Source organism: Python bivittatus, unplaced genomic scaffold (genome assembly GCF_059951505.1).
Source record: "Python bivittatus isolate LINGU-HERP-01145 unplaced genomic scaffold, Pbiv_v1 ctg000020_np1212, whole genome shotgun sequence".
Taxonomy (NCBI): domain Eukaryota; kingdom Metazoa; phylum Chordata; class Lepidosauria; order Squamata; family Pythonidae; genus Python; species Python bivittatus.
The window spans coordinates 13484929-13508815 of NW_028277030.1; the positions used below are offsets into that span (position 1 = coordinate 13484929).

Below are 23887 nucleotides of genomic sequence, written 5' to 3' on the forward strand. Positions count from 1 at the left end.
AAAGGAAAAAAACAACCTAAGTGGCAAAATGTAGCTATTGTTGATCAAACTATATGCAATACCATTTTTGTGACAAAAAGAATGCAGTGCTTCCAATGAATGTCCAATTAAGACCCGGCCCTAATGACTAATATAAAGATACATGGGAAAAATAAAATAAGAACAAATCAAAGATTAAAAAAAATAAAACTGTATCAACTTTATAAACAGTAAAGATAGATAACCATATAGAATGACAGTACCAGATGGTTAATGTTGTTTATAGTTAAATAGATGAGGCATAAAAAGGCAGGGAAATGTGAAAAATTAAGAAATCTTCAAGGGACATATCATTTATTTATTAAGAGTATTTGCAGTCTACCCAGTAACAAAGTTGTCTGTATAGTTTATCATACCAGTGAAATATTAAAATACAGTAATCAACCATAAAACAGCAGAGAGCTCAAACAGCAGAAACTATATGCAGTGACAATAAACAAGATTCACAAGCCACACTGAGAGATATACACATTTTTAACAATCTTTTAAAGCAATTTAAGAGATCTAAATGCACCCCACATTAAGAAACAGAGCAGCAGCCCAGGGGTGGGACTATAAAAGGAACCAGATTTATTTTGGAGAACAGTGGGAAAAAAAAGCCAAACAGAAAACGTTGATGGAGCAAAAATAATACAGAAAACAGCGGTGTAAAAAGGTTTGAAAATCACAAGGACGTACAATACATCTTCATGATGGGCTGGAAGGATGATGGCAACTGGAAGGACGATCTGGATCCACCGCTTGGTCAGCAGGGGCTTCAGCTGTCAGAGTCGAACAATTAAAGATCCCCTCTCTATCCTAACCCCTGCATGAATCTGTACAAATCAATAACAATTGGGAGAATGCTAAAATACAAAGGTGTGCAGATAAATGTTACTGCAAGCACCGTTTCTAGTCCTGAAACAGACTTTCTGGGTTGTTGAGCATTTGCTCTGTCCCACCATTCTGCATTCCTCTTCCTTAGCCTTGTTGAGTTGATTTTCTATGAACAATGAGTCTGAGGAATGCCCGCCCTCAAATGAAAATTATGCCCACGCTCTTATCTCTTCAGACACTCTTCCATCGGGTACACCTACAGGTGATTCAGTACATCCATGCCATTCTTACTCAGCTCCATATTTCAAGTATGAGAAAGCAAGAATCATTACAGAACATGGTGCCACAATGGAAAAGCCACATTGCCCTGCTGGATCTTCTTTTTAAAAGCTGACTGGTGAGCTGCATTTCCCAGGACAGTGTTTCTCAACCTTGGCAACTTTAAGCTGTGTGGACAGGGCTGGCTGGGGAATTCTGGAAGTTGAAGTCCACACAGCTTAAAGTTGCCAAGGTTGAGAAACACTGTCCTAAACAGCCTGCCCAAATCCAGCAGCTGATGCAAATGAGTTGGGAATGCAACTCCCAGAATTCCTAGTCAAAGGCCACATTCATCGGGAATTCTGAATGGCACCAGGTTCCCAAAAAGTGCTGTAGGAAATATTTGCTGGTTTAACAGTGCTTTTTCTTTTGTTTGTGTAAGATGAGCTCAATTTTAAAGTTCCACCTGAACATTTACTTGTTCCAAAAGTGGAGAAAAGCAAACAGCAGCAGAGCAAATAACAAGCTGTACCATGTGTCACTGAATAGTTATGATAGCTGCTCTTCCTCATTCACCTCATTGCAGAAATTAAAGAGAATGGCTTGTTCAAAATCTAGCGGACCTTTCAGCAGTTTGGATTCACAATCTAAAAAGAAAAAAAACTTTGAATTTTGCTGGGTTCCTTTATTGGGACCCTCTCATTCTGCTACTTGTTCATTTCTTGCACGGTTGCTCAATGGTTCTTTTTTGTCTCTTCTAATCATCTTTAATGCCTTGCATTTTCTTTAGCTCAGTCGCCCTCTATTCTACTACACTAGGGCCGATCTCCAACACGCAGCTCCAGCCTTTGTTCTGCTCTCATTAAATTATGCCCCTGTGTCTGGGAATACCCATTTTTCACTGTGAAAAATTCCTGGTTAAGAAAGCAAAGATGGGATTTAACAACTGTATAATTAAAGATGGCAGGGGGCAAGAACATCTTAAAGACAATATTAAGTGAAAGGAGAGCTGGACAAAGCCATGATGAACACTTTTTTTCACCGTTGCCAATGATGATGATCATTGCACTCATAAAATATGTTTAATTATTATTGTTATTGTTATGACTCAGATGCCTAAATATTATTATTATTACGGTTATCACACTCATAATAGGTGGGGAAATATTAGGGGACAATTAGGGAAAAAATCAGTAGAGGGAACTTGCCACAATATTTGCATCTTTGTTTTGAGACATGCTTTATCTACTGAATTTCTCTTATAGTGCAACCGCGGTCAAGCGCAGAGGGATCATCCCTTAACGCTGTCCTCTGCAGGAATGTCTGCAGAGTGTCCCATGTCAAAAAAGTCAAGAGGTGGCTACGACTGCATGGTTTAAGTCCTGAGCCTTTTTACTGATGCTGACATGCATAAAAAGGGGCAAGGCTTCGAGCCTGACTTTTTTTCATACACACACACACACACACACACACACACACACCACTGATGGCCCTGCTATGCACTGATGCTAATAAGTTGAGTTTGCTAAGCTCATTGAATCTACCAGGATACATAATTGTTAAGGAAATAAGAGTCTAGCTTCATCCTCTTTTGTAGCTAACCTCTGTCAAAGATCAAGGCAGTGGATTGCTACAACACATGAGAGGGCAGTTCTGCAAGGTTCATAGCCTGGATTCTCACATCACACTGAGTCATGATTTAACCACAGTTCATTGCATAATTCACAACTGGCTGTATTCACCGAACATGCAAAGTTATTATCTATGATTCACATCCACCATGGCTGGCTTTACACAGAACGCTGAACCAAAATCAGACAAACCACCTTATGCGTGAATCAGGCGATCCTCCCATTGGCATGAGCAGGAACTGCAAGGGAAGGAAACGGTACGAGTGAAACAGGATTTTGTCAATGTCTAAGTTGCCTCCCAGGGGGTTAGTATATCCTTCTTCGTGTAGGAGAATGATGTGAAGGGAAGATAGGCATATAATTACGAATGGTAAAATGAAATGTAGCGTGAAGAATCAGGTTAGGGTGGGGTCGTCAACTGCAACTCCGCCTCACAGTCAGGTTGTTGATGCGCCTAGATATGTTATGGCGGTTAGTAAGTTTGTAATGATGGTTGCTGCTTTTCATCTGAACGGGGCTTGCAATGGGTTCTCCTCCAGAGCTACCTCCCCTTTACCAGAGCACAGTTCCAGATTCATCTGTCTGGATTTCGTAACTCTTGGGGTTACGAAAGATACATGCTTCAACATGCTTCCTGTAAACTTTCCTTTGGACATTATGCATGGAAACATGTTGTTTATAATGTGTGAACCGTCAAAACAGCAGACAACGTGAATTCTGTTAATTGAAAGGTAAGGGCTTACTTGATGACAAATTGCCCACAAAGTTTTTAACATATGGGCTGGGTTTATACATTGGGATAAGCCATGGTTTAATAAACCAGTTCATATAATACTCTAAGCCCAAACCAAATGCATTGCATTACAGTTTAATGTGATGCATGAACTCAACCACAGAAAGACAGCATGTCAAGGAGAAGGCTAGACAAGAATTCCTCCCAAGTCCAAGTTTTCCTTCCTGACTTCACGGTCTATGACATTGTACTGGTGCAGAATTAGTTCCATACTTGTTTGATGGCACAGCATAGAAGGGTTTGAGAGCTGAGTCAATTTATTTCTGGTTTTGTGTGAAGTTATCTGAAACTGGAGCAAAACTGGGGTTTTGTGTCTGTATAAAGCCCTAGACAGTCTATTCCTAACTCACTACACATTCCAGCTCATGGATCAAGGCAGCAATTACTTTTTCTCTCTCTCCTCCACATAGAACATCCCAACACGTGCCTAAAAGTATTTTTTAAAAAGTCAATCTTCTTCTTGTCCCACTCCAACCACAGCAGCAACAGAAAGCCAAGATTGCCACCAGAAGGGAAAGCACCTGTTTGCAAAATTGCTGACACGCTGTCATTTCAACCTGACGGCTCAAATGGGTTTTTGAGTGCAGAAGGAATGGTGGCTAGGCATTCAGGATCTTTCCCTCATAGCCATTATTCAGTTTTGTTTTGCTGGCAAACAAGAAGACAGATGCGCAAAACATGTACTGAAAATGTGAACAGGGCAGGAGTGTGCTAGCAATATGTTTTATTTCCCTTTTTAGTGGCATGAGGGTACAGGGCACAGACTGAATGACATTCTTTGTATAATCCTGCTCATTAGCACTTATTGACTCATGATGCTCTCTGCACCCTCTCAGTTTTTTAAGTCTGGAGCAATTAAGAGGATCACAGGACAACTTCAAGCTGTAAGAGATTGGAGACTGGAAGCCTTGTGTGTCTTGTGTGGAAGGAATATGTTGGGGTTTGGAAATATTTAATTAAACAGGAACCAACAGCCTGTAATAGTACTGTCCAAGTACCATTTGACAACATCATCTACTTTTTTAGGAGAACTAGGCCAGAGAGTAAAATATGCAAATGATAATAGCAAAAGTTCCATACCATGCCTCTTAATTGGTGTGAGAGAAAGTCAGAAGCCCTAATATTTCCAAACTGGATTATGTCTTTCCAAAGCGAACAGGTTTGGAATAAGCTGTGCCGTTACTACAACAGCTGCTCTGATTTGAGAATAAAAGAATGCAGGCTTTGTGCTGCAGGATCCATTATTGATCAGCCCAAGGTTAGGAGAACAGGAGGGAAGGGCAGTTCTCCTTCTTTTGAACTGTGGTATGTGCTTTTCAGGCTCACATGATCATGCAGAAACAACAAAAGCAACCCCCCATCTCACAAGCTGCTCTCTGCAGGACTGCACTTGTTGAAAATTAATCAGATGCATCCACTTGGGTAATTTCAGACTCTTCCTCCATTTCTCACAACTGGCTCTATTGTGGCGCCATGTAACACAACAGATGGGTCTGCAGAACTTCTGATGGAGGGAAGAGCTCTCCCCACCACCACCAACCACGTTTTACTCATATCTGAAGCCTTGCACACTTATTAGCAATCCCCACCACACAGATTCCTTAGCACGTGCTTCCAATAAATATTTGAAAGGGGATGGGAAGGAAGTCCCAGTTTTGAATTGCACAGAGAAAGGTCTGCTTATCAAGTTGTTGAACACTTGTACCCCTTTATTTTGTATAATTTCAGGAGGAAAAAACAGATCCAGCCTAAAAGGCATCAGATTTAGTTATTTCCTCCTTACATTTAGCAGAAGCCCACTGGGTCCTACAGGTAGTAACCCCAAATAAAACACTTGCCCTGAGTGAGCTTTCTTTCCTGGCCCCAGAATGAAAGGGTAAACCGAAAGGGAGAAGATAAAAGCTAGCTTTGTTCTTGTATTTATTTATTAGCTTGCTAGATATATATCCTGCTTTTCGTTCAGGAGCTCATCCCCAGTAATCTGATGTGCACAAAGTCAATGAATGCTTTTCTCTATAGTAAAATAGCTTCAGCTGCTCAGTGCCTGCCTAAAAGGCTAGGCTGCATTTAAAGGCAGGACAGGAATTCTAATAATTACGACCCCCCAATATATGTTTTAGCTGACAACTGGCAGATCCAAATCTGCAAATCTTCATGCAGGACTTCCAAAACAATTCTGGCTCAAAAATAATAATTTGAAAAAACTGACTAAATAAATGTTTCTTGCTACAGTAGAAAAGGAGGGAGACTTGGACATCTGTTCCCTCTATGTACGTATATTTCTAAGAAAAATGGAAAATCTCAAAATTTCCACAAAAGGAATGTGAAAGAACCTTGGTTTTGCATCGTTACAGAGCTTGGCTAGAGGAGTACCCTGTTTTATCCAGACGCAAGTGCTATAACTGTATATTAAAGTAAGCTTATTGGTTAGGTAATCAGTCACCTACTAGAGAACACCCATTTGCATTCTAAGAACTTAGAAGACCAACGTGACCTGAAATAATTTTACATAAGAAAGAAGTCTAGCCAGAGAAGGATACATTTTAGCTTGGGTTAGAATACAATGGCTTTTGTTGAAACAATACAATTTTTCTGATATTTAGGACTATACTTTAAAAAACATAATAAAGCAATTGAGGAAAACAAACCAACCTTAACATAAAATTTTGTAGTTCTGAACTGCATTAAGGTGGCCTTCCATGCTTCTCCTGTGTCAATGTTACTCATCCTTTCCTCTCAATGTAGATAGCCTGGCTTAGGACAGAAGCATCATTAAAGGGTCATATCTGACATTTAACAATCACACTTCCACAGAATAAGTCTTATTCCCATGCAAGTGCACATCAGACCGCAGTCTTCATTTTCCAGGCTGACTTATTTAATTGTCTGCTGCACACTATGCAGGTCATATTTAATTAAAACACAGAACATCAGAACGGCAGACAAAATTAAACCTCAGACTTATCTACAAAGTCAATTAAGAGATGATAATCTATCCAATACATCAAATATTCAATTTATAATGAACATCAGAAAATGTTTTACCCAAAAGTAAAACATCGTATTAGTCAAAAAGAAGACCTGAATGTAAGAGGTTTCCCCCTTGTACAATGGAAGTTTAGAAAGAAAGAACTCCTCTGCTTCTATTATATATGTGCATGTATGTATGTATGTATTTTAATCAAATCAAAGACAACTCTCCCATTTAAAAAATAAATTATAGTTGGGGAAAACTAGCCTTCCTTTCAGATAACTATAGTATTACCCAGCTTCAAACCTTTCTATGAAAGGATGTTAATGCTACTTTGCAGCTTTGAAGGCAAAAGGTGCATTTGAATAATTTCCTCAACAGATTTAGCAACAAGCAAGCATTTATACACCTACATTCATGATCTTTCCACAAATGGAGTAAGAAAAACTATTCAACCCACTTTCAGAAATAGAGCAGCAGAACATATAGTGTAGAGTATTTACAGTTACTGCCTCACCACAAGTAAAGTGACATGAATAGTAAATCAGGTTACAATATTGCCCCATTTAAAGCACCAGAGGCTATTTGTTGAAATTTTAATAAAGATTATCTAGAAGCAGACTTAAACAGATCAATAGGTAATTTTTCAAATCATAATACAATTTTATTGTGGAGTACCAAGGTACTTGCTCAGTATTTGCCAATAAATCTCTGAGCTGAAATATATCACTCGGTCAATTTTTATTTCATTTAGTCAGTCATCAACTTAGTTCTTATAATATACAGAGAAACCATGGAATTGGCTCAGATGAACAATTTTGTTGGGGATTTGAGACAATCACTTTGGAGGAGTTTGATTTAAACCAATGTTTCTCAAACTTGGCAGTTGTGTGGACTTCAACTCCCAGAATTATTGGCTAGGGAATTCTGGGCACTGAAGTCCACACATCTCAAAGTTGCCAAGTTTGAGAAACACTGGTTTAAACCATTCCAAATAGACTCTGAATGAGGTGCAACGAATTTTTTTGGCACATGGTTGAGCAGAAAGTGACTTTGAATCTACTCATCATTTTTTGGGTAATTTCTTGCAGTTCTCCAAACATTTCCAACAGTTTAAAAATAGCAAGCAAAACAAGGTTTGTTTGTTTTTTTAAGGGATTACTTTGGAAAGGTTGATTTTGGGCTAATCACTTTTTTGGGGGCCTTTACGCTCTCAGTAGTGTTTAATGAAAAGATTTGTATTAGTCTCACTACAACATAAACTATATTAGTTTTAAAGAGCTATTCCTCCCATAACTCTCCCTATTGACTGTATTAAATGTTGCTTTCTTAAATCCTCAAAAGCTGCCTCCCAACCAACCAACCTTATTATTTGCTTCTGAGGATTCAATTCAGACATCACACTAAATCAAGGTTAAGGAAGCACATGTAAGTTTTGTTGTAATGTCTGAATTGCCAAACAATAAATTGGAAATATAGCAGGCTAAAATCAGACACAGCTAAAGTACATTTATAACCCACCACTTGGTTAGAAATTCCCAATCTTTCCTCTTCAGGAAAGCAACCAGAATGACATCAGAGGCAAGAACAGAATGGAAGGCATATCATCCTTCCTTTCTCGTGAAGAGAAGAAGCTTCAAAGTGTAGAGCTTCACCCTCCAACATTTTGCTGTTGCTTCTTGTCCTTACCAAATACTGTTTAAGGCAGCTGCCTCATTCTATCCAATAAGAGAGTTGCCTCTGCACTAGAAAACCAATACTCTTCATGCAGAACTATCAAAGACCTTGAGCAGATGTTTACAGATTACCCCCTCTCCCTGCGATCACATCTGGGCAGATTTCTCCCCAGTGGATGGATGGCATGGGCTCTCTAACAGCTGGCACCAAACAAGAGCAGCTCCTTTGCATCTAGGAACTACAGATGCTTATCTCATGCTGTCTTAGGTGGCCACCTAAGAACACTTTGTGCTGAATTCTTGTCTGTCACATTTTTATGGCTAAGATTTTGAAGGTCAGCTAGTGACCTTTGGGTGATAGAAGAGGGGCATATCCATAGGCATGTTAGCATGTGTTGAAAGGTTCATCTGTGTCAAATAGCATAATGCATACTGATTTTCTTTTGAAGTCCCCAAAATTTTCAAAAAGTGCCATTCCTCTGGAGCAAAGTCTGCCTTTTCAGCAGTAATATCCATGAAGAGCTACACTCACATCTCAAAAGACTTTGTAGCCCTGGCCATTGTCATAACCACAGGCCCCAATATAGATGAAGGTTTTAGTGCTAAAATATACAGGGGGGGGGTTAGGACATTTTTAATGTATGTTTGTATTTTAATTATTTATGGATTTTAGTCACTGTTGGAGGGATTGGTTTGTTTGTTCTTTTTTGTTATTGACTCCCACCCAGAGTCACCCGTTGGGGGAGATGGGCAGCATACAAGTTAAATAAATAAATAAGCAAGCAAGCACTGTATACATGGCATCTGTCCTATAATATAATCATATATAACAGAGCCTTTTTTTATGCCTAGAACTTTGTTGTAGACTCTTGGGACTTTATAGGCCTGGACACAGGGCAATGGCTTATCCAGCTCTACTACAACTGCTTGTTTTAGCCCCAAAGTGCAGTCCTATTTCATATTTGGGCATTTGCCTGGGGTACCATCTGCGCACCATCATCAACCTATATAGACTATTGCAATGTGCTGTACATGGGGCTACCCTTGAAGAGTATCCGGAAGCTTCAGCTGGTTCAAAATGCAGCCACACGGGCAATTTTGGGTGCCCCAAGGATGGCACATGTTACACCGTTGCTACGTGAGCTGCATTGGGTCCTGGTTTGCTTCCGGGTCCAATTCAAGGTGTTGGTTATCACCTTTAAAGCCCTACATGGCATGGGACTGGGTTACCTGAGGGACCGTCTCACCCCCATTATATCTACCCGTCCTACCTGGTTAGGCAGGGAGGGTATGCTGCGGATCCTGTCAATGAAAGAATGTCAACTGACAGGGTCCAGAAAGAGAACCTTCTCTTCCGTGGCCCCCGCCCTATGGAATACTCTCCCCCCAGAGGTGAGGCAGGCCCCTACTCTCTTGACCTTCCAGAAAGCAGTCAAGACCTGGCTCTGCCAACTGGCATGGGGCAAAAAAAGAGGCAACCAACCCTGGGGGTGGCTAGCACCTTGAAGATGCTCCCATATGTTAGCATCTTACTGACCATCAACATCTTGGAAGATATTACTTGTGTATGTGTTTGGTTTTTATTCTATTTTACTGTATTTGATATTGTTTTAATGTATTTTAATATTTATTGCTGTTTTATTGTGAATCGCCCAGAGTCACTTTTTGTGAGATGGGCGGTATCTAAATTTGAAATATAAATAAATAAGTAAAATATGCATAGCATTTTGAAGATACCACTCCAAAAGGATGCATTTTCTTATGAAAAGACTGTAGTTATCCCAACAACATTAAAATCTCCCTCTTCAAAAATACTACTACCTCCTTACAAGATGGGGAGGAGAGGGCCCTTGTTCAACAGCCTCTTTGGGCATTCAAAAAAAGCTAAGGAAGGAGAACCACTTTAATCATAGATGGAAAGGTTTTGATGCACACACAACCTTCCACCAGTCACTCCCAGACATGGAAGGTCAGAAAAGTGCAGTACGCGACTTTGAAATGGGTGATTGGACTCCATGGGATTGTGACTTTACACGAATACAGCCATTCTTCCTCTCTGCCACAAATTGGCTTATTTCAGCAGACGGGTGGCTGAAACCCTCTCAGTGCGTACAGTCTTTGAATACTGTACCTACAGATGGCTTTTCAGTATAGTGCTATTTGACACCTCAGTCTTGTGGAAGCTTCCGTCCTTCACTCAAATATCTAATTATGGATACCAATTTCCCCTTGGTTAAATATAGTACAATTAAGAAGAGGGGAAATCTCCCAGTTAAATACCTTCCAATTAGTTCCTTGCCCCTAACCCACTCCCATATTAAATGGTTATGGAGGCAGAATTCCCATCCCATGCTGGTGATGAAAAGTTGTGCCGGAGTTCAATTGCACTTGGTAATTACAGAAATTAGCTTTCAAGTTTAGATCACTCGGCTGTGCAAATGGGCTCCTCAGGTGGAATGCACATCAGTCAACCATGAAGCTGGAGAGGCACTATCCTTATATTTGACACCACCACATTCATTCAAGTGAAGGGGATCAGTTTCAGCATAAGAGCAAGATAAAAGTGGCCTGGGGGCACTTATGGAGGCCTCTTTAACTAAAAGGAAGTCTTGCTCAACATGTTCCCTATGAAAGCACACCTTGACATACAGTAGCTTTAAATCCTCGTAAAAGGATTAGCTAGATGGGTGGCATCTACTCTCCACTAAGCAATGTATGAGAGGCAGAAATTCAACAGGGTTATACACTGGGAGAGAAACCATACCAGTCAAATTTTGGTCTGCCATGCACCTCTTAAATGTGCAGGGGGTGGGTGGAGCAACCCAGCCAGTTGTTGAGTACCTCCCGTTCTCTAATATAGAACATCTTGGGTCAAATGAGGTAGTATATGAAAAACTATGTCTGAAATTATGATATCTACCAGCCAGCTATCATCCAAAACTGCAAGGAAAATTACAATTTCCTTAGCATAGAGAACATTGGATTTTTATTTTATTGGTTTTCACAGCACTGCCTTACTGCCTCTCACAAAACAGAGCTCTGTTCTTTCATCTCTTGAGCCTGTCCTATCTCTAGTTTGGAACACAAGTCCCTCAGGTCAGGGTGATCACATCTTGATACTTCATACGGCTATAACACTCATGGTTTCCATGGCATGTTTTAGAATGACTGTAACCTTATGCGGCAGTTCCTATTTTACAAAATAGGAGCAAGATCTTAGCAGGAAGGAAGAGTAGACGCTGAATTAAATTCAGGAGGCTCCCAGTGAGCCACTGCTCAGTCTAGAACACTTGCCGGGATGCTTGTGAGGTTGACGCAAGTTTAGTGATGCTGTGCTGTCAATTTTCTGCCACTTGCCTGGTTTGGAATAGAAATTTCTGCAGCTTGTAGAACCTGGCTGCATTATGAATCCTTCTTCTCTGGCTTCAAATCCTGGAGACTTCCAGGTTGTCAGCTCCACCAGGGAGACCAGACCAGGAAATCAACTCCCCAGGAAGGCTAGAACTATACTTTATTGAGATTGGCTATAGTAACAGAATCTTGCAGATCTGATTGTGCTGTACCTCCCCCCCCCCGCCCCCCGTACCCGTTCTTCTACTCAGTGAATCAGAGAGGCATCTACCTGAGTCACTTCCGAATATTATCTTGTTTCCCAGGGTTCCAAAAATGTTTCAGCCCCCTTTGCCTACGTAACAGTTCTTGCATATTTCCATCAAGGTCATCTTCCTTACTCTCTACACAGGTCCACCCCCCCCCCAGGGGGGAAAAAGAGGCAAAGAGAAGAAGCAGATATTCGCCTCATCTGTATCCTAAACTGCAACTTCTTTACATCCCTATAAAAGCAGAATGGAACCCAATTGTGGTCCATACAACTCTGCCTTGACTTTACTTTCTTGATCACATTAAAGTATGACAAAATATTGGGAAAGCGGGAGTTAGTTTGCAGAATATTAAAATAATCACTGACAGCAGCTAGAAGCTCTACAATGAAAACTACAGTTAGTGCGCTATCACTTACAAGCACAGATCACCTTAGTTCTGGTGCTGTAACACTTTTGGATGACCTGGTTGTAGTTACTGCAACTAATATATCCTATTCAGGAATCTGCAATTTACAGCATAAACAGCCCCATGGTCCTCCAAATTCAGCAACTTAAACATGCCTTATAAATAAATAAATAAATAAATAAATAAATAAAGTCCCAAATCTTGCGAAATTCCCAAAGGCACTGGTGCCACAAAAGGTTGCTGACTCCTTTCCCCGTTAATGGAATGATGGCAAGCCCCGCCAGATGTACACAGAAGTGAGATTTACTCAGAGGTGGATACACTCAGGATGGTAATCTGGTACCTGTAGTTAAGACGTATCTAAGGCAGGAAAAAACAGGAGAGAGGTGCTTATTTGTAAACATGATGGATGCAGTCCTTTACCGACTCATCTGGCCATAAGCCTTGCTAAAATCAATTGGACTACTTTTGAATCGATATGCCCAGGATACACTATAAGCCATAGATAGCCAGCTACTGAGACCGAAGAACATTTTTTTCTAAATGCCCATTCCAATTTTCAACTGATAAAAAGGACTCCAGCAGCTGTTATAATTCAGCAGCCCTGTACTCGGTGCTTAATGCCCCTGAATATTGTTAAAGTTCCAGAGCTGGTGCCTATTTGGGGTGGCTCCAGTGATTTCACTCATCATATTCTTGCCCAGCTCTGGTGATTGCAGCAAGCGATGGAGAAGTCTGCCTTTTTGGTTTTACCCAAGCTTATCTGCCGCTTTCATCATCTGTTGGAAAGGCAATCAAGCTGTCTTGGACAGTTTGGGTTTGTTACACAGAGCATCTTTAAACAGCAGCCAAAGTCGTAATGACAAACAGCCTTCAACGTGGCTATGCCTGCAGTGGGTTTGCCAAGCTCATACAACCTTTACTATGCAGTGGGATGCTCCTCTACTCAAAATTAAACCTCAGTTTAATGGGATATATTTGAAGCTAAAAGTATATAGGACTACAACCCGCCAGTACTCAGCTTCATAGATGATAGACTTTTGAAAAGGGACACTTTGCCAGAACTGCTACACTTTAAAGCCAAAGAAGAACCAGTGAGAAGCAGAAATTAAGATATTGGACTCTCGCCTGGAAGAGCCAGGTTCGAGTCCCTCCTCAGCCATGGACCAGCCCAAACTATTTTATAGAAACATTGTGGGGGAAATGGAAGGAGGGTACATGTTGCATGCTGCTTTTCTTTCTCTTGAAGAAAAGGCAGGATAGAAACCTTATTATATAAATCTAATAAACAAACAAATCCCCTTAGCATTTAGTCTTCTGCCTAGGCAAGAGAGGAATTCCTGGGATTCAGACTTTTATGAGGGAGACACATGCATAAATGAATGTTTCTCAGTATAGAGGAGACCCTGTTATGGAAGCAAGATCCTGGCCTTCCTTCCTAACCTGCTGACTGCTGACCTGTGAAGGTGTTTCTGTGATGACCCTCCAACCATCAGTCATACCCATACTAGCAGTCACAAGCATCCTCCCAGCTCAGGGACCACTTGGCTTCCTAGTATTAGGTGTTTAAGTTGGTGAGCTAAAAAGAGAAGATGCTCCAAAGGCTGATAGGTATAGTACTATCTGAGCCATCATTTTTTTTCCCAAAAGATTGTGGTTTGTAGGTAGAAACTCCTCTGAGTTTATATTGTTCTCACATCTTTTTTGTCCCTGGTATTCAGCAGAGAATGCAAATCCTCAAAAAGTGGCTCAAACTAATCATTTGATTCAAGCTTTTATTGGTGCAACACTTTAAGAGTTACAGGATGCAGACAGGATTAGATACAGTGGCCCAGCTCCTCTCTGGCACACATTGCTCTAAGAACATCACTCCTGTGCTCCAGGCCCTGTGCTGGCTTCCTCTTAGACTCTGGGTGCAATCAAAATGCTTCTTGTCCCTGTACAGCCTGACAATGGCTTGCCACCAAAGTATCCACAGAACCATCTCTGGCCAGTGGATTCGACCTACCCATCACATGCATCCTGGGAGGAATGTTTGGTGATTTCCTGTTTCCGCCTGCACAGAAGAATGTAGGCGTGGAGGAGGTGCTTTTCAGTATCAACCCTTATTTCATGGAACAGCCTTCCATGAGAAACAAGGCTGGCCTCCTCAGTCTTGATCTTCCGGAAATTCCTGAAAATGGAGGTATTCCAGAGGGCCTCTAGTGAATGATGAGGTGCCTGATTTGACGCTTTTGATGACGTTTCTGGTTTTAGAAAGGCATATATTTCAATTCCTACTGTGGAGATTTTCTTTAAATGCTTGGGCTGTTTGCAATTACTGTAAACTGCCGAGAGTCTTGCAACTGTAGCAGAGATAGGCAGGAAGGTAGATAAAGAAGATTTATAGGAACCCCTCCGACAATACCTTTACTGTGAATTCTTCCCTCCATAGTTAAGTAGAAGACCTTTTTTAGAATCGATTGGTTTGAAGTGTAATAAGTCTAGCAGGTCAACTACCCCTTGAGGTTCTACTCACTTAACTCTGCACTGTGTAAACCCCCATCCCATGTGAAGTTGAGTGGCAGTTCCACTCCAAGCCCAAATTGCACCCAGTTGCTCCAGCATGCAAACAAAGCAATGCTCCAACAACATTTAGGACCCAAACAAAGTCTGTATGTAAGTAGGCCATGAGCAACCAGCAATCTGAATATTGTTGCTGGTAATAAAACTGCTATTCTGATGCCGTATCTCTGCCCTTTGGTATACCGACTAATCTCCTGATGATCACTGTGGTTCTGGAAACAGGATGGAGGCAGGGCATAAGGAGTGCCACCAAAACCTTGCGCCACAATTCATAAAGTCCCCATCTTTTAGAGAGAAAGTGTGTGAAGGGGCATGGTATCTGCAGAAACGACACCTGCTCCTCAAGGAGTGGCAAAAAGATCCTTATGTATTGCCGGGGGGATGGGGGGAGCCATAAAGTTGGAAGGTAATAGACTTGTAATCCTCCCTGTTGGGGTTCCAGCCAAATCCTTCCATAGTATTGTATCATTTATTTATTTTATTAAATCGATTTATAGGGCCGCTCATCTTGCAGATACAAGAGTTTTATTTCCTGCATTCACATTCAGGCTACCCACCTTAAGATGATGATGATGATATGATGATGATGATGATATTTCTGTGATCCTCAAAGTTCTTGTGAATGCCTAGATGCGTGCTTTGGCTTCGTAAAGAATAGAATTCAGGTAAATATAAGGGGATTAAATTAAACACAGTGAGAGAACCTAGACAATTCGGTGTTTTGTTTTGTTTCCTTAATAATACTGGAACCTGAGTTGATCCAATATAATTGATTGGAAGCCAAGGTAAAATCACAACCTGTTAACTGACTTCTGGCATTCACAGCTACAAGGTCTGCTGAGTGGTTGTAAAAGGGGATTAGACAAATTTCTGGAGAAAGAGATCTATCCATGGTTCTTTAAGCATTACAAACCAGTGGGACTTTCAGGGGCAGATGCAGTACACCTGTGAATTACAGCTGCTGGGAAATACAAAATGATATGGAGGGCTGCTCCATTCATGGGTTCCTTATTAGCTTCCAAGGATGCAGTGAAAGCCCTGTGCATTTTGTCTTCTCCCACATCCCATCATTTAAAAGTGCAGCTTTTAGCCATCTCTGTTGAGTTTGGGAAGTTCCTAACAAAAAAAGATCTCACTTCTCTGCACCCTCAGCTTTCAACCAGTACTGCTATTCCCAGCCTGGAGGGGACTGCCCTGTACCTGCCTGCTGTAGGAAAGGAGGAACCTGTTCCCAAAAAGGTGGTTGGCAACCCTATTTTGCCAACACAACCAGCATGGCTCAATGCACAGGAATTTAAAAACTCAAATTCAAAAACGCACTTGGCACTATCTGGCCAGATGACAGAACCTGTTTTTCTCCTATATTCCATTTCTTTTCATTCAGGTGCTTTTGGGACTCGTTATAACAAAACAAGTTTGTGGGTTTGGGTGAGTTCTTATCAAAAGCTAATCAGGTTCTCACAAGATTCTCACCTCTCCTGATTCAGAAGCTTCTGGCTAGCCTCTGTGAGAAGCAAAATCTGGATTTTGGATGGAACATTCCAGAATTCTTACCGGCTCTAGGGACAGAAATCCTGCCACTTTTCCTGCAGCGGATGCTTGCCAAAATAAAGAGAAATGGAGATGCATCTAAATAACTTCCATGGCCGGAATTCTGAATCTGATTCAGTACACAGGCTAACCTTGCCTTTCAGCACCCCAAGTAGCAGAGGATGAGATATACTTTGAGGCTCTTCTTTTTGCTAAGCATTCACAGCTCTCAAGATGGGTGCATGGGATGAGGCCAAGGGAGTCAGAAAGGCTGGACAGCTGGAGTCGGAGGGGCTGCACAAGCAGGGAATGCCCTGGGAAACTGCAACACAGCAGTGTCATCTAAATGCAGCTCCAGGGCTGTGGGGTGAGAAGGCTGTAGGAAGCCAAGGCTGGGTCACACTAAATGTTCAGCCAGGGTTGGTCAAGTAAGCAATTAACCTTGGTTTGCAAAGTGCAACAGCAAGGATCACATGCAAGCTAAGCCAAACCACAGCGTGGCTTCATGCGGTAAGTGAACCCAGCTCACATGGAAAAATACTTCATTCCTGAGTCATTGAGATACATTCCTACAGACAAAAAGGCAGCACTGAAGACCAGTGGGATGATATTCATCAAAAGAAAAAACTCATAAAGTCCCCTCTTGAAGAGATGGTGCCATCCCAGGTTGTATCGTTCAAGAAAGCATAGTATATTTGGGTATTATTATATTTTTGTCTGTCTTTCCTGGAATGAACTCAAGGCTACTATTCTGTCCCTCTCTCCTCTTAGCACTGCCTTAAAGACTTTGAGCAGGTGAGGCCAAGAGATCACTCTGGACCCACAAGTGGTGTGGGGATTCGCAGGGTGTGGTCGAAAAAGTCAAGATGACTTCCGCAACAGTTCAATGTACATAAAAAATAGTTCTGACTGCACCATTGCCGCTGCCATCAGTGATCAATCCCGCTAAGCCAGAACATGGCTTCTTTGACTTTGGTTTTGTCTGTTCCATAAATCTAGCCCCTGTGGTTTGTAAACATAGTTGATGGCTTGGTGGTATGCAGGATCCTGGCTATTATGACTTATGACGCACACCCAGTCAGTTGTGTGTTTTTTCTATGTATTTTTTTAATCTGTAAGCTACCTAGAGTCCTTACAGAGTCGGGCATCATCGAAATTTATTAAATAAATTTACCAAGCCACTTAAAACAAGCCATGGCTTAATGTAATGCCTGAGCCTAGCCAAGATTACTCTGTATAGCTAGAAAGTGGATTGAGGGAAATATGCAGCAAAAAAGAAAAAACCCCCACTAAATTTGGACTTAGTTCTCCTTAAGGCAATTTAGGCTGTCCCACTTCATACCACAGGGACTCCAGGACTTCATGTTCCTCTCTGTAAAATAAATATTGGCACATAAAAAGCCCAAGTAGGTTAGAATGAAGGTTATACTAGAAACACTTGTCTGTACGCATGGGAATCTTCTATACTCAGCAATGTTTAACACAAAGCTCTGTCACCTGAGTCCTCACACACAGCAGTTTGAAATGATATTGCTGAGTTAAAGATTTCCTGGTTCATTAGGAGCAAGGCTTGTCTTTCAGGCTCAGCTCTGTGTTCAAGGAGATAATGTCAACCTTTTTATTGTTTTTATTTTTAATAGCTCTGAAGTCCACCCAAAGAACCTTGTTAATGGGCTGATTAGAACTATAACTAATAAATGGGATGGTTGCAAGGATTACTGGGCCTTGTGTACATTTCAGCACTTACAAAACTGAGAACGTGATTGGTACTTGTACTAGCACCATAGACAGAAAAAAAAAAAGCATATTTAACTGGTGCAAATGACCTGGACCTTTCTGCTTTAAAGTAATTGGTGTTTTTATTCCACAGAATCATTATTCCCAAACTATCCTCTGGCACAGCTTTTGGTTTCCTTAGAAGCTCCACTCTACCTGGGTCTGCCTCACTTCCTAATAAAAGTATTTATGGCTGCAACTAGAAAGCAGATTGCCATCTATGGATGTTGTTAAGCCCCCTTGTAGGATCCCTACAGGTCCTGTTGCACAGCAGTTAGATTTAAAAGACAGACTCAGGAGCAGCCAAGAAAGTGCAGCAACTCCGACATAATCCCTGCTTTGCCTGCGCTCACTTTGATCAGCCCCCCAACATTGCAGCAGGTGAGTAAGAGTTTCTGGTCTCTCCTGAAAGCTAACCAAGTTTTCCAGCCAACTGGTGCAGATTCAGTGCTCTAACACATTTCAGGAAAGGAAACTTTGCAGCTGAAATGCCACTTTCCCAGCCGAGAAAGTCTCTCTCCAACACACACCCTCTTTTTTCCTCAGGCTGGCAATTTGTCTTCAGACAATGATTTCCACCACATGCCTCCTTTTCCCAGTGTGATTATCTTCACTTGCACACATACACAAACACACACCCTTTCCTCTAGCTACTGCCATATAGCCTTGAGCCTGTGTGTGTTTACTTGGAGGCAACACTGTCTTCAGCTCAAACAAGCTTCCTCAGGCATTGGGGGGGGGCACATGGGACTGTAGCTACAGCCTCTTGTTTGCAGAATTCCACCTACCCAGTTCAGCATTATTTTCATCCCTTTTATCTACCTTCTTAAAACCCACTTTCTTAGGGCTGCCGGATCTGGGGTGCCAATATCCAGCCAATCAAAAGACAGCGGCAAGCAATAGACAAATCCCCCTTGCCAACCTTTCATGGTTGTCCAGATTTTTGCAGCCCAGAAATTGTATCCCAAAACTTTCACTGGTCCCTCCATGTTCCTGACATGGCTTGATCATTTGGCATAGAGAAGGGTGCTCTTATACGTTCATAGATCTTCTTTTTTAAAAAATTAAGGGTACAGGCGCTATGCCAAAAAAAAAAAAGTCTAAAACCTGACTGCAGTCCTACCCTATTATTACACACAGACACACACTTGTCCCATTAAGCAGAGTTTCTAAGCCCCATCCGTTGGCTCCCCAAATTAAGCCACTCTCAGAAACAGGATCTCTTCAAGTATGTTCCACAAACGCGGCTGTGCACGAGTGTGTTCATTTCAGCTGACGTTCTTATGTAATTCATTTTTCAAAGCATTACACTGGTCACTCCAAAACAGCAGCAAGCAGGCAGACCTCAACTCAAATAACGAAAGTCAAGAAGTATCACCCCTGGAAATCCAGCAGCCTTGCCAAATTAAAAGGTGAGAAGGGGAAACGAGGAATGCTTCTTTTCTAGTGGCAAAGTCACCATTTTCACTGGGTACGTCAACTTACATTTGAGCTACACCATTTCAGACAGCTAGGGAAAGGCATTCACTGGATGTAGCATTTCCTCCTTTCCCTAGAGAAGAAAAAGGTAAATAAGAATGTAATTTTCCCGCCTAGAAAATCAGCGTGTCAGAAAAATTCTAGCTGTTTTCCCTTATAAGCTACCTTTCTACATGTCAGGAACAATGGTAAGATTAAATTATTGAGACGTAAATGATCTTACAGAGGCCTCCTCTTTAGGTAGTGTCATGAATTACATTCTTCACAATAAAATGGAAGCCAGATCTGCGGGGGGGGGGGGGGAGTGCATTATGCTTTCTGCCCTGAAGCATAACTCTCATGGCCTCCTCACTGGCAACTTTGCTGTGACAGAGGCACTTTCCACCACGTGTGGCTCATGACAATCTGAAGTTGGCCAGCGTGGAGACTGCAATCCTATAGGCTTCTTAGCAGTAAGGTACACCAAAAACGCTACTCTTACTGTGGAGTAAATAAAATACTGTGGAGTAAATAAACCTTTCACCAATTTCCACAGCCCAGGTATTCATGGACTCAGTCTTTAGCCAGCCTGCCCACCAGGAAAGCAGTTCCTAAAGTGACTTGAACAGGATAGAAATAGTGTGGATCACACTTGAGTATTAAAAAGCTGTTTTTTATAACCCACCCACCCTCCCTCCCAATCCAGCCAGCACAATGTGTACTAAGTTACTCCTTGCACCTCCCATGAACTTTGTGATCGGAGCCATAGCACCTACGATTTTTATTTATTAAAATCTGCTCACCAGCATTCATTCGGCCTTCCCAGGCTGTGGGAACGGCTCCGCTTCCAGGGAGGATTAGGAAAAGGCGCTCCCCCCCCCCACCTTTCCTTATAGGAAGAACAAAAACGTCTTGTCGATCTTTAAAAGGAACAGATAATAAGTTTCTGTTGACTAGGAACCCACTTTGCCAGATGCGTGAGCGGGCAAATTGTGCGCGCGAGTACGTTCCCACATACACCCGGGGGCGGAGGATGGGATGGAGAAGGCAAGCAGCGTCGCCAAAGCCCAAAATGGAAAAGGTCGCAGTACATCCGTGACAGTGCTGTGCAAAGCCTCTGCAAAGAGGACAGCCCGGGTGAAAGGAAGCCCCCTTCCCTTCCACACCTTCCGGCGGTTTTAGCCGTTCTTTCCTTAGGACATCAGAAGGCGCAAAGAGCTGGATTTGATGGGTTTAATATTCCTTTTTTTTTTTTTTCTTTTTTTACAAGCAAGCGACCGCTTGGTGCAAACCCACAGGATCGGGATTAATATGAGTGCGGACGTAATCATGCCGTCCAGCTCGCCTTCCCCACCTGCTCGCCTTTACTCACCTTCTGCAAATCTCCGCCTTTCCTGTCTCTCGCGCATCTTGTCCCCCTCCTCCCGGGGTGACCGACGCTCCTCCTCTTGTCACCCTTCCAAGCAAAAGGCAGGCCTCCCCAGGGACCCGAGGCGGCGCTGCCGCTTCCTTTCCACCCTCCTCCTTAATGCATATTAATGGCAACGCATGCGCCGCCCGGCCCTTCCCCTCCTCTTGTGGCCACGGGCTAGCGCGAAGAGGCATTCTGTTCAGTGGGGCTTGCAGGACGGGCGATCGGTTCCCTCCTTCTCCGGCTTTTTTTTTCCCACCCACCCCCATTTTCTTGCGCGCGTGTAATTTTTTTTTTTTGGGTTGTTGTTGTTGTCTTTGGGTGTCGTCTATGTGCGTGTCGCGGGGGGTGGGGAGGGGGGCTCGCCCGGGTTATTGTGTGTCCTTGATCGAGAGGTGGCAAGTGATCTGCAAAGAAAGAGAGGGAGAGAGGGGGAGCAGAAAGGGACCAGAATAACCATCGCTAGTTATATATATATATATATTTAAAAAAAAAGAAGAAAGCGGGGGGGGGAGAGGGAGACCGAGGAGAATAAAAGGAGGCTGGGCTGCTTTGCATTGAAGATTGGGGCGCTATTGAAAAGCTTTTGAAAAGTGGTGTTGTCTTCCACCCGTGCGTACTTCGATTCGGGGAGTATATTAGAGCCGGACAGCGGCTGCAAGAGCAGCGGCACCTTGGGAGCGTCTCTGAGCGAAGGGACTCTGCAGGAAAGAGGCATGCTTTTATCAAAGAGACCGCAGCTCACGGAGTTTTCCCTAAGTCTTTTCCTTGCGCTATTATGCTTGCGAGCAAAGGTACGTTGCACATCTCTCTTTTCGCTGTAGCTTAGAGTTCGCTTTAAAAAAAAAAAACTTAGAAACACACTTCAGTTCTCCTCCCTCTTTCTCCAGCGATATAATTAGTTTACTGAATTTTGAACAACAACAAAAAAGGGGTAAATAGGGAAAAAGGGGGGGTTCGTTAGAAATCCGAAGACCCCGTGCTTTATAAACCCCAGGTTTTCTTCGGTTTTAATTTTAAGACGCTTTAATTCAACGTATCTTCGCGATTTGAACGGCCGGAGATAATTTCTAAAGAAACTGCCCCGCCCTCTTCGCAGATTTATCTAATTACAACAAACTTTCCAAAGATTGCTCCATTTCACTTTTTCCTACAGGAGTTCTGCTTTTTTTTTTTTTTTAAGAGCTGATTACAAAGTGACTTACAATTTGTACGGTTGCATTGGCTAGATTAGGACTGTGGGTTTGCAATGTGTAGGGATTGCTATTACTTACTTAAAGAGATGGTTCTTTAATGCTGTTCCTTCCCGAGACCACAGCATGACACCCCTTTCCAACTTACAGTACTCTGATTCTTGGAGTCTCCTTTCCTGCTTTTGGGGGTGGGGGGGGCGTGGGAGGAAGAAATGCGTTTGTGACTTAACGTTTTCGTAGCTTATCTGCTCCTTTAGAGGAGGAATAGAAATCTGTCTTCCCATTTGTGATGTTATGTTAACTGATTGGTTTCTTTTTACAACCTGTGTGTTAAAACTCTGTTCCTCTCCCTTTTCTGGGGAGGGTCTTTCTTAACAGGTGACTCTAACATCAGGCCAGTTCGAGTTTGAGATCATATCCATGCAAAATATAAATGGTGAATTGCAAAATGGAAATTGTTGTGATGGGACCCGAAACCCAATTGATAAAAAATGCACCAGAGATGAATGTGATACCTATTTCAAAATTTGCCTGAAGGAGTATCAGTCCCGCGTATCTGCTGGGGGCGCTTGCAGCTTTGGATTTGGAGCAACCCCCGTCATCGGTGGGAATACCTTTAATTTAAAATACAGTCGGAATAATGAAAGGAACCGGATTGTCCTCCCTTTCAGTTTTGCCTGGCCGGTGAGTGAAGCACTGGAGGCATCTTGCCACATTTGTGTGTCTGTGTGTCTGTCTGCATGCGAAAGTGCTGGCTGCCTTCAGTGTTCTTGGTGGAGTTCTTGGCGTCTCTCTCTCTTTTCTATCCAGCCCAAAGAGCAAGGATTTGGCAAGCGTGTACAAACCTTCCTAGGCTAGAGACCTACTGCTTGGTCAGATTGAGTTTAGGAGGAGGAGGAGCTGCAGGTAGCTTGTATCTCTCTGTGCATTTGCTTTATGCTCTTTGAAAGTATGTGTGAATCCCCCTGAAAATTAGAAAGGTCACAAGTTCACGTTACTGATTTTATTTTTCTTCCCAATTAGTTCTCATGCCCAGGAAAAAGGGAGGGGCCATGCCTCTCCTGGTCCCTTGGTGAAATGTAGCTTGCCAGAAAAGGGCATGCTTGGGGAGTCCTCCCTAAAGGGATCTCTGTGTTCTCCCTGGTACTCATCAGCACTGTGAGCTGTTTGCAGTGCCATCTTCTCAGAGAATCTTTTTAACATGCTTATAAAGCAGCGGAGAGTCTCTGAGAATGAAAGCCAGAAACCCACCAGCAGTTGGCCTCTTTGAAGCCATTTCCTCTTCTCCTAATCTTCCCTTGTAAGCCATCCTTGCTGCTGGCAAGGCAAAGATCTCTCTCTCTCTCGGAATCACAGTTCTTTAGCTTTAGCTAGGATATCTATTCTAAAATGCAAGGATTTACACTGGGGAAGGTTTGAACCTTAACTTTTGGAGCAGGCCCAAGAGAAATGTTGGCTGTAAATAATCCAGTCCTTAAATAAGTGATGAATCCATCTGTATGCATATTGCTGTTCTTGATGCTACTTTGAAGTTGGGGCTGTTGATTTATTACAGAATATGCTATCTTTGCTCAGGGCCAAAGCTGGACAGCATTTAAAAAAAAACAGCCACAGCTTTGGCCAGACATGTGGGTTCCATCTAACACCCTTGTTTAAGATGCTGAACAGTTGTATGTTGTAAGTGGTTTCAAGGAGTATTTCCTGGTTACTTTGAAATCCTGACTGAGCTGAGAATCTGCCTCTTCTTGAAGAGGGTCCCCCC

At 42.4% G+C, this 23887-nt stretch overlaps 1 protein-coding gene and 1 long non-coding RNA gene across 4 annotated transcripts in view; one reads left to right on the forward strand and one right to left on the reverse strand.

Moving 5' to 3' along the window:
- The window catches only part of LOC103052949 (uncharacterized), a 28498-nt gene extending 7468 nt beyond the window's left edge, over positions 1 to 21030 (reverse strand). Inside the window, exons 1-4 of one of the 2 annotated variants that reach the window (XR_003086193.2) lie at positions 20894 to 21030; positions 19549 to 19615; positions 15315 to 15400; positions 6190 to 6287 (exon numbers count right to left, since the gene is read on the reverse strand). This is a non-coding gene — a long non-coding RNA (uncharacterized LOC103052949). The remainder of the gene's footprint in view (positions 1 to 6189; positions 6288 to 15314; positions 15401 to 19548; positions 19616 to 20893) is intronic. The other variant, XR_456684.4, reaches the window with a different exon arrangement.
- Positions 21031 to 21120: 90 nt separating this feature from the next.
- Positions 21121 to 23887, forward strand: part of JAG1 (jagged canonical Notch ligand 1) — a 54154-nt gene continuing 51387 nt past the window's right edge. The window contains exons 1-2 of one of the 2 annotated variants that reach the window (XM_088134549.1): positions 21121 to 21726; positions 22489 to 22809. In XM_088134549.1, coding sequence (XP_087990675.1) covers positions 22546 to 22809 — 264 coding nt within the window. In that variant the 5' untranslated portion in view covers positions 21121 to 21726; positions 22489 to 22545. The remainder of the gene's footprint in view (positions 21727 to 22488; positions 22810 to 23887) is intronic. The other variant, XM_007426803.4, reaches the window with a different exon arrangement.